This window comes from Geotrypetes seraphini, chromosome 9, assembly GCF_902459505.1.
Source record: "Geotrypetes seraphini chromosome 9, aGeoSer1.1, whole genome shotgun sequence".
In the NCBI taxonomy this organism is placed as follows: Eukaryota; Metazoa; Chordata; class Amphibia; order Gymnophiona; family Dermophiidae; genus Geotrypetes; species Geotrypetes seraphini.
The window spans coordinates 100854427-100864333 of NC_047092.1; the positions used below are offsets into that span (position 1 = coordinate 100854427).

The 9907-nt window shown below is 47.0% G+C and overlaps 1 protein-coding gene across 1 annotated transcript in view; it reads left to right on the forward strand.

The window, feature by feature from the left end:
- The window catches only part of AMOTL2 (angiomotin like 2), a 370109-nt gene extending 361268 nt beyond the window's left edge, over positions 1–8841 (forward strand). The window contains exons 10-11 of the mRNA XM_033958123.1: positions 8426–8469; positions 8720–8841. Of these exons, the coding sequence (XP_033814014.1) occupies positions 8426–8445 (20 nt within the window). The 3' untranslated portion in view covers positions 8446–8469; positions 8720–8841. The remainder of the gene's footprint in view (positions 1–8425; positions 8470–8719) is intronic.
- The last annotated feature ends 1066 nt before the right edge of the window (positions 8842–9907 follow it).

Consider the following 9907-nt stretch of genomic DNA (forward strand, 5'->3'; position numbering starts at 1 on the left):
CTGCTATCGTAGTGGGAGACTCAATGCTGAGAGGAGTGGACAGTCACATAGCTGGAGGGAGAGAGGACCGACTAGTGACATGTCTCCCGGGGGCTAGAACGAAGGACATCATCGACAGAGTTGAGAGGATCCTGGAAGGGGCCAAGATGGAGGAGACAGCTGTAGTAATCCATGTTGGAACCAACGACGTCAGCAGGAGGAGCTAAAACAGGACTGCACTAACCGATCAGTTCAGGATCCTGGGGAGGAAACTGAAACTGAGGGCAAGGAAGATAGCCTTCTCAGAGATCCTGCCAGTACCGAGAGTGGACGCAAGGAGGCAGAGTGAACTACAAGCAATAAACGGTTGGCTCAGGAGATGGTGCGAAGAGGAGGGTTTCCTTTTTGTTCGGAACTGGACAACTTTCTTGGGAAAGAATAAGCTCTACAGGAGAGACGGACTGCACCTGAGCACGACTGGGACGAGGATGCTGGCACGCAACGTCCAGAGCGTCATAGACTTGACTTTAAACTAAGGAAGAGGGGAAAGCCGACAGTCGATCTGACACATCGGACAAAAGTATCAAATAAGGATACTGAGCAAGGGCATTGTAAAAAAGGGATCGGGACTGAGTGGGAAATTTTGGGAAAAGGACCTAAGGACGCAATGCAGATGCCCAGGGCCAAGGACATTGAACAAGGGCTCAGGGCTGAGTGGGAATTTTTTGAAGAAGGACCTAAGGACAAACTGCAGGGGTCTAGGGCACAAATGAAATTGGCAAACGGGACTAACAGAGAACAACAGAATCCAGAGGGACGACCAAAAATGGGGAAACAGGCTGAGGACGAAACAGACACACCACAGGAGGAGGACGACCGAGATGAGGCTTGGGGACTGGCAACTCACAAGGGGCCGCCAGGAGCACCAAACCACGAGGAAAACAAGCAAGAAAGGCGAACAACCGGGACCGGGACTGGAACAAAATGGGAGAGCTGGAAGTTTTAGCCAACAAAAAGGGCCTAGACATAATTTGAGTCACAGAAACGTGGTGGACTGATGACAACAAATGGGATGTGGCTCTACCAGGGTTCAAGCTCTACAGGAGAGACAGATCACACAAAAAGGGTGGAGGAATAGCGCTATATATAAAGGATTCCATACCTTCAACCAGGATGGAAACAACAGCAAGGGCGGATGACTTGGAATCACTATGGGTTAAGCTATCCGGAGGAACTGGAATAGACATAAAATTGGGTCTGTACTATCGCCCACCGGGACAGACGGAAAAAATCGACCAGGATCTGGAGGCTGAACTGGGGCAGGTATGCAAAAGCGGAAGTGTGGTGGTGATGGGGGACTTCAACTACCTGGGAATAGACTGGAGTATAGGGCACTCAAACTGCATGAGGGAGACCAAATTCCTGGAGGTCACGAGGGACTGTTTCATAGAACAGCTGGTCACAGAACCAACACGGGGAGATGCCACTCTTGACCTAATCTTCACCGGACTAGGGGGACCCGCTAAAGAGGTGGCGGTACTAGGAAACAGCGATCACAACGCGATCCAGTACAGGCTAGAAATTGGACCATCAAAGGTGAAAAGAACTGCAACAACAGCACTGAACTTCAAAAAAAGGAATTATGATGCCATGAGGAAAATGGTGGGAAAGAAACTCAACGACACCGCAAGGAATATGGAGTCCGTAGAAAAAGCCTGGACCTTACTCAAGGGCACGGTGCATGAAGCACAAAACCTGTGCGTCCCTAAGTTCAGGAAAGGGTGCAAAAAAAATAGAGCAAAAAACCCAGTGTGGATAACGAATGCAGTGAAGAAAGCGATAAGTGACAAGAAGGCATCATTCAAAAAATGGAGAAAGGACAAATCAGAGGACAACCAAAAGGAGTGTCACCGAGTGGTTAGGAAAGCAAAAAGAGAATATGAAGAGAGATTGGCTGGGGAAGCAACAAACTTCAAATCATTCTTCAGGTATGTCAAGGGGAAGCAACCAGCAAGGGAGGAAGTGGGACCCTTGGATGATGGAGACAGAAAGGGAGTGGTAAAAGAGGAAAAGGAAATAGCTGACAGGTTAAACGGGTTCTTCACTTCAGTTTTCACAAGGGAGGACACAACCAACATTCTGGAACCGGAAGAAATTGTAAAATGGGAAAAGGATGAAAATCTGGTCCAACTAGAGGTGAGCAAGGAGGATGTCCTCAGGCAGATAGACAGGCTAAAGAGTGACAAATCGCCGGGTCCAGACGGCATTCACCCAAGGGTACTCAAGGAACTAAGGAACAAAATAGCTGAGCCACTTCGACAAATATGCAACCTATCCTTAAAAACTGGAGAGATTCCGGAAGACTGGAAAATAGCAAATGTCACGCCCATCTTCAAGAAAGGCTCAAGGGGAGACCCAGGAAACTACAGGCCGGTGAGCTTGACCTCGGTCCCGGGAAAGATGATGGAAGCGCTGATTAAAGACAGCATCTGGGAACACATCGAAAACACTGGGCAGCTAAAGTCAAGCCAGCATAGCTTCTGCAAGGGCAGGTCATGCCTCACAAATTTATTATACTTCTTTGAGGGGGTAAACAGCCAGGTGGATAAAGGGGAATCTATAGACATCATTTACCTTGACTTCCAAAAAGCCTTCGACAAGGTACCACACGAAAGACTGCTAAGGAAGTTATGGAACCACGGGGTGCAAGGGGAGGTCCACCGATGGACCAAAAACTGGCTGGCGGACAGGAAACAGAGGGTTGGAGTAAAGGGCCATTACTCAGACTGGCAATGGGTCACGAGCGGAGTTCCGCAAGGATCGGTGCTGGGACCGCTCCTGTTCAATATATTTATTAACGACCTGGAGGCGGGAACAAAATGTGAGGTTATCAAATTTGCGGACGACAACAAACTATACAGCAGGGTTAAAAACACGGAGGACTGCAAAGACCTCCAAAAAGATCTGACAGCGCTGGAAGAGTGGGCCAAAAAGTGGCAAATGAGCAAGGTCATGCATGTAGGGAAAAAGAACCCGATGTTCACCTACAAATTGGGGGGATCACCGCTAGGGGTGAGTAACCTTGAAAGAGACCTGGGAGTGATGGTAGACACATCATTGAAGGCATCGGCGCAGTGCGCCACAGCCTCAAGGAAGGCAAACAAAATGTTGGGCATTATTAAGAAGGGTATCACGTCCAGGACGAAGGAAGTCATCCTGCCACTGTACCGTGCAATGATGCGCCCACACCTGGAGTACTGTGTCCAGTACTGGTCGCCGTACCTAAAAAAGGACATGGCGGTACTTGAGAGTCCAGAGAAGAGCAACTAAGCTAATAAAGGGTATGGAGGCCTCTCATATACTGACAGACTGAAGAAGCTGGGGCTTTTCTCCCTGGAAAAGCGGAGACTTAGAGGGGACATGATAGAAACCTTCAAGATCATGAAGGGCATAGAAAGAGTGGACAGGGACAGATTTTTTAAGTTATGGGGAACCACAAGTACAAGGGGGCACTCAGAGAAATTGAAAGGGGGAAGGTTTAGAACAAACGCCAGGAAGTTCTTTTTACCCAGAGGGTGAAAACGCGCTACCGTAGGATGTGATAAGCAGGAGCACCCTGCAGGGCTTCAAAGAAGGTTTGGATAGGTATCTGGAGATCAAAGAGATTGAGGGGTACAGGTCATAGGGATAGGATTAGAGGACTAGAGGCAGTTACGAAATTAGTCAGGGACACTGTTCAGGCAATTAGGCCTGATGGGCCACCGCGGGTGCGGACCGCTGGGCAAGATGGACCTCTGGTCTGCCTCAGCGGAGGCAACTTCTTATGTTCTTATGTTCTTATCTGTCGAGAAATTTCTTGTAGAGGCAGCCTTTCAGGGAAGGAAAGGAGAACAGGTAGGTGTTTCATGTACGAGAGGGGCCAGCAATTTCAAGGTGCTCAGATAGGTAGATTGGAGAAGAGCCTGCTAGGGTTTTGAAGCAGAGGCAGGCGAATTTGAAGATGATCCTTGCCTCCACCAAAGGCTTTTTGGAAGTCAAAGTAAATGATGTCTATGGATTCCCCTTTATCCACCTGGCTTGTTACCCCCTCAAAGAAGTATAATAAGTTTGTGAGGCATGACCTGCCCTTGCAGAAGCCATGCTGGCTCGACTTTAGCTGCCCATTCTTTTCGATGTGTTCCCAGATGCTGTCTTTAATCAGCGCTTCCATCATCTTTCCCGGGACCGAGGTCAAGCTCACCGGCCTGTAGTTTCCCGGTTCTCCCCTTGAGCCTTTCTTGAAGATGGGCGTGACATTTGCTATTTTCCAGTCCCCCGGAATCTCTCCAGTTTTTAAGGATAGGTTGCATATTTGTCGAAGTGTTTCAGCTATTTCATTTCTTAGTTCCTTGAGTACCCTTAGGTGAAAGCCATCCGGACCTGGTGATTTGTCGCTCCTTAGCCTGTCTATCTGCCTGAGGACATCCTCCTTGCTCACCTCTAGTTTGTCCAGGTTTTCATCCTGCTCTCCTTTTACGATTTCCTCGGGTTCCGGAATGTTGGTTGTGTCCTCCCTCGTGAAAACTGATGTGAAGGACTCATTTAACCTGTCAGCTATCTGCTTCTCCTCTTTTACCGTTCCCTTTATGTCCCCATCATCCAAGGGTCCCACTTCCTCCCTTGCTGGTTGCTTCCCCTTAACGTACCTGAAGAATGATTTGAAATTTGTTGCTTCCCCCGCGAGTCTCTCTTCATATTCTCTTTTTGCTTTCCTAACCACCCGGTGATACTCCTTTTGGTGTATTTTATGTTCCTTTTGGTTGTCCTCAGTTTTGTCCTTTTTCCATTTTTTTGAATGATGCTTTCTTGTCACTTATCGCCTTTGTTACTGCATTTGTTATCCACACTGGATTTTTTGTTCTATTTTTTTTTTTTGCACCCTTTCCTGAACCTGGGAACGCACAGGTTCTGTGCTTTGTGCACTGTGCTCTTGAGTAGAGTCCAGGCTTTTTCTACGGACTCCATCCTCTTTGGGTTGTTGTTGAGTTTATTCCCCACCATTTTCCTCATGGCCTCATAGTTCCCTTTTTTGAAGTTGAGTGCTGTCGCCGTAGTTCTTTTCACCTTTGATGATCCAATGTCTAGCCTGTACTGGATCGTGTTGTGATCGCTGTTTCCTAGTGGGGCTAGCACCGCCACCTCCTTAGCGGGTCCCCCTAGTCCATTGAGGATTAGGTCAAGAGTGGCATCACCCCGTGTTGGTTCCATGACCAGCTGCTCCATGAAGCAGTCACTCGTAAGCTCCAGGAATTCGGTCTCCCTCATGCAGTTTGAGTGCCCGATACTCCAGTCTATTCCAGGGAAGTTGAAGTCCCCCATCACCACCACCCTTCCGCTTTTGCATACCTTTGGATCCAGGCCTTCAAACTTTTAGGCACAGCCTCCAAAACTGCTCATGTAACAACTCTGTGAGCAAAGCCTGGGCATCCCCAAGACAGGGTTGTAGCCACCTTTCGGCTAATTTTCTTAGCCGGTGCAAGAGTGCCTTGGGCCTTTCTTTTTTTCCCATTTGGGCACCCCTGAACTCCTGCCTATAGTGTTGTCTAGTGAAGCCTAGGTAGTCCAGAATGTGATTTTTTATTACCCTATAATTGCTGGCTAGTTCAGGGCTGAGAGTCTGATACGCCTTGAGCGCTGCTCCTGCGATGCACGGGATCAGTCTCATCGCCCACTGTTGCTCAGGCCAGCCGGCCGCTACCGCCATTCTCTCAAATGCCAATAGAAAGTCATCTTGAGCATCAGTTGGACCCATCTTACAAACTTGCATATTATTAAGTAAAGATAGCCCTATCGGAGCTCCCCCGGGTGTTGGTAACCCGGCGCCGGATCCACTAGTCCCTTGGAACAACTGGGCTAATGGCCGTGTCTGGTCCCCCATAGCCTGTACCAACTCTTCATGCCTCCAACCGGTCTCTGCCTGACTTGCACGCCAGAGGTCCTGGTTACTTTGTAGCACCACCTTAAGATCTTTGGTTTGCTTCTGTCTCTCGGAAGCCAGAAGAGTGAACAGTTGCTGGAGATCCATGTTGGGTCCTGGAAGAAAAAAAACAGGAAAAAGAAACCCGTGTGGCCTTTTTTTTTTTTTCCTGGCCCTCTCCCGTCAGCTAAACCCAATCTCCACCAGCCAAAGCCTTTACCAAACCCTTATCCTTAACCAGCTGTCCCCAGGGTACTCTTACCTGACAGACTGATGAGTCTGCCTTAGGTATCGATAATTGGGCTTGGCCCACAGGAACACAGCTGGGCTCGCTCTGGTCCGGTTCTTCCACAAACTCGCTTGGCACAGTCACTCCTACAGCTCACCAACGCCCTCTGTAGTTCCGCACTCAGTCCACTCCAATAGGTGTAACACTCCAAATGAATAGTCAAACAAAAAAATCCTTTAATCTTGGTTCTGTGTTCTTCACCTTGCAGTCTCTCACTGAAGGCAGTAAACATGAAATCCCATGAGTGATACCACGTTTGTCACTGACGGGCTCAGGGCAATAGGTCCAGGACCGCCAGGACAAGAAAATACTCTTGTGGGCCGCTGCGGGCGACACAAGGAAAAAGAAAGTCAGGTTTAGTGGAAGAAAACACAAGTGAACCAGGTAGGTGAAAATCAAAATCAGAACTGGATTTATTTTCCAGAACCAAATAAACAAGTTGCTTCACTCTTTTGTGCTCAAATAGGTCAAACATAAACTTTGTCAGGATTCAGCAACAAACAGTTAAGTCCCAAAACATCAGGTTTGGTAAAGCTTAATAGTCTTTTAGTTGCACAAAAAGCTTCAGAGGGTTTTAAACCCAAAACGGGAAACCTTATTTTTAAACAAAAAGGATTCTTCATGAAATCAAGAGTTCCATTCAGTAAGGTTTCACCCAACAAAATAACCAAGAAAAAAACCCCCAAAATATAAGTCTTTACTCTTCCTAGGAAGACTTGTGCTTGTATCGCTGCAGGGCACTGATCCCTCCAGCAGCAGCAGTGCTGGGAAAGGTGGCGCGCTCCACGTGGTGATATATTGCCAAGCTTTTGGCCCTCTATCCTACCTCATGTACGTGGGGCAAACCCCCACCACCTTAGTTACAGTCACCCTTCCAAAAGGAAGAAAAGAAAAAAAAACCACAGCACAGCAGAATAAGTCCAGCACAGCCCTTATCAAAAGGATTCTATCCTGCTTTAGACTCAGCAAGAGTAGCAAGGCACAACTTCATAAATAGTCCCAATAATCAGCCACGGATATTTGTAATCCAGTTAAGAGTTTTCAACATTTGTCTTGGACCAGCATAGGTTGGACGCTGTTCTGCACCTCAGCAATCTGCTCTGGCTCCAGTTCCATGGTTTGGAACTCCTCAGGTGCGTCGGAAGGTAGCTCTGCTCCAGCCTCAACAAGCTCCATGCATTCAGGCAAAGAACAGCCCTGCAGAACTCCCAGCCCTGAGCTTTGCAGGGCTCCCAGCCCTCTCCTTCTGTCTCTCCAGCAGCTCAGACCTCTGGTTTAGGAGCTGGCAACCAAGCCCCAAACCCTCAGGTGTAGAGGATATCCGGTTACTTCCTCTGGGATTGCATGGGGGAAGGGAAAACTGCAACTTAGCCTCAAGACTCCTTCTACTGGATACAGAAGGAACATCAGGTGAAATGCTAAACTGGGGTTTAACTTGGGCCGGTTGGGAACTGTCTGCTTTTGAGAGAGGTCTAACCCTAGGGCCAGACCTAGCAGGCACAGTCTGCCTACCACAGGGGACCAGCCAGGAAAAGATAGAGCCTGTAGCCCACGATCTGCGCTCGTCGAAGATACCAAAAAGGATATTGAAAACTAAGGGTAAGCCGATAAATATGCAGAAACACAAGCTGTAGGGTCGGGAGAGGTGAGCAAGCATGTCTGCCTAGCTTGAGTGCATCACGTGACTCCCCCACCCACATGTTCTATGATAGACCTCACTCCTAAGATGTACATGTGTGCTTTCATGAGGCATCTCTAAAAAGGGGATAACATGCTATATTATCAGCAAATAGTGCGCGATATCCCAGATTTACCGCACATTGTATCGATGCGCGCTGATGATGTACTCGTAGACGCGTACGATGTAGGTGCCAGCGCCACCAGCGCCAGTATATATGAGACCTCATCTCTACCCTTCTTTTATTCAAGATAGGCTGGGCATGCTGCTTGTTGGCGTACAGGTAAGGTTGCAGGATATGTCTGTTGTTCTCTCAACTGAAACGATATGGTGTGCGTTGTACTAAAATGTATTTTCTCCCATGTAGGGGTTTGGTATTTTTTGGGTCAACCAAACCTGTCTGCCTTGAGGATGTTCATTATAGTGAATAGAAATGTGGTGTGCTTATGTAGACTTATGGTATATAGGTACTATGTTGAGTTCAGCGGCTTGAACTGTTAATGTCTTTTTGGTTGTTTCACAGATAATATGGCAACACTCTGAGGTTCCCTGCCCCCACCTCACATAGTAAGTAGAATGGAGCTACACAGGTGTGGAGATAAGCTCCTTAATTTAAGAAACTTTCATGAAAGCTTTGTTAAAGAACCAGTTTGAATGAGTAATTAGTGGTTAGTAATGTATGTAGAAAATGATATCTTAAATGCTCTGTCTGAAATCATGACTTCTCTATAAGTTCAAAGACAAGATGTGCATTATGATATAGACTGTTGTGTTTGCTTTATCAACTAATGGAAGGATATAACATGTGTTTGAAAAGGTACAGACACCTATGCAACAGGTATGTTATTAGAAGATGTGACAGCACACCTGATACCAGAGGCTGAATGGAGAAGCTATGGACATCTCCGGGAGTAAGGTCATTACCTACATGAGGAAGGCTGTAAGTTAGATGAACTGGTTGTGACAGAACATAGAATAGCTGCATGATTGGTGGTACAGGGAGAGGGATTTTAAAAGGGCTGCCCTAAAGAATAGGTGGAGAGATTTGTCTTATATGAGGGGGGGGGAGTAAAGGTCGGCTTAAAATACTGATGACGTGTTTGTAGCTGAGCCCAATTAGAGGAACTAAGGCCCTAATTAGAGGGAGATGTTGCCTATATATAACTAATTCTGTATTACTTCACCTATGTAGGTAGTGAGGTGTGTTAAACTTTGAAACCATAAATGTGTGTTTTAAAAGGGATGTTTATGCTATTCTTTTCTGTAGGACCAGTGCCTGGCTGTTGCGGACCATAAACTGCAATGACTTTGGATTGTTTCCTCATATGAAAAATTGTTCTTGCTGCCTAGTTGGTGTCTTTGTACAAATAAAAACACCTAACAAACCACAACTTGTGTGCTTTACATTTAATAGAGTTAGATGCAAGACATGTATACCTTTTGCCCTAGGTTTGGGGGGGAGGAGGCCTGCTAGGTAGATGGTAGGCTGTCCTGGTAGAGGTGACCTATAGAAAAGTGCAACATGTGTTGGGAAGGTTATTTAATTAACATGGTCTTAAACAGTAAAAAAAAGGTGCTGGACACAGCTGAGCTTGTAGTGAGGTCAGGTGGTTACCTTGGCAAGTGCAATGATGTGACACTTTGACTTTATGTAGCTGTGGTGGAATACTTTCAAACCCTACCTCCCCCCCCTCCAATCAGGATCACACAGTATTTAGGGGTAGGTGTGATGATATAGTCCAGATATTTTACCTATAACTGTATCCTGTAGGCAGACATTTCTCCACACAAAGGAAAGGTTCCCCTCCAACTCAGTCTAGGTCAGTGATTTTAAAAGGGCTGCACAGCTAGAGGTGTCACAATCTCTGGGACAAGAAATAAAGTGTGGTACATTTTGGCAAGAGATTGGAAAGAATACTAATGTGATCTGACTCAAGGGCACAGTGCACGAAGCACAGACCCTATACGTCCCCAGGTTCAGTAAAGGATGCAACAAGAACCGAAC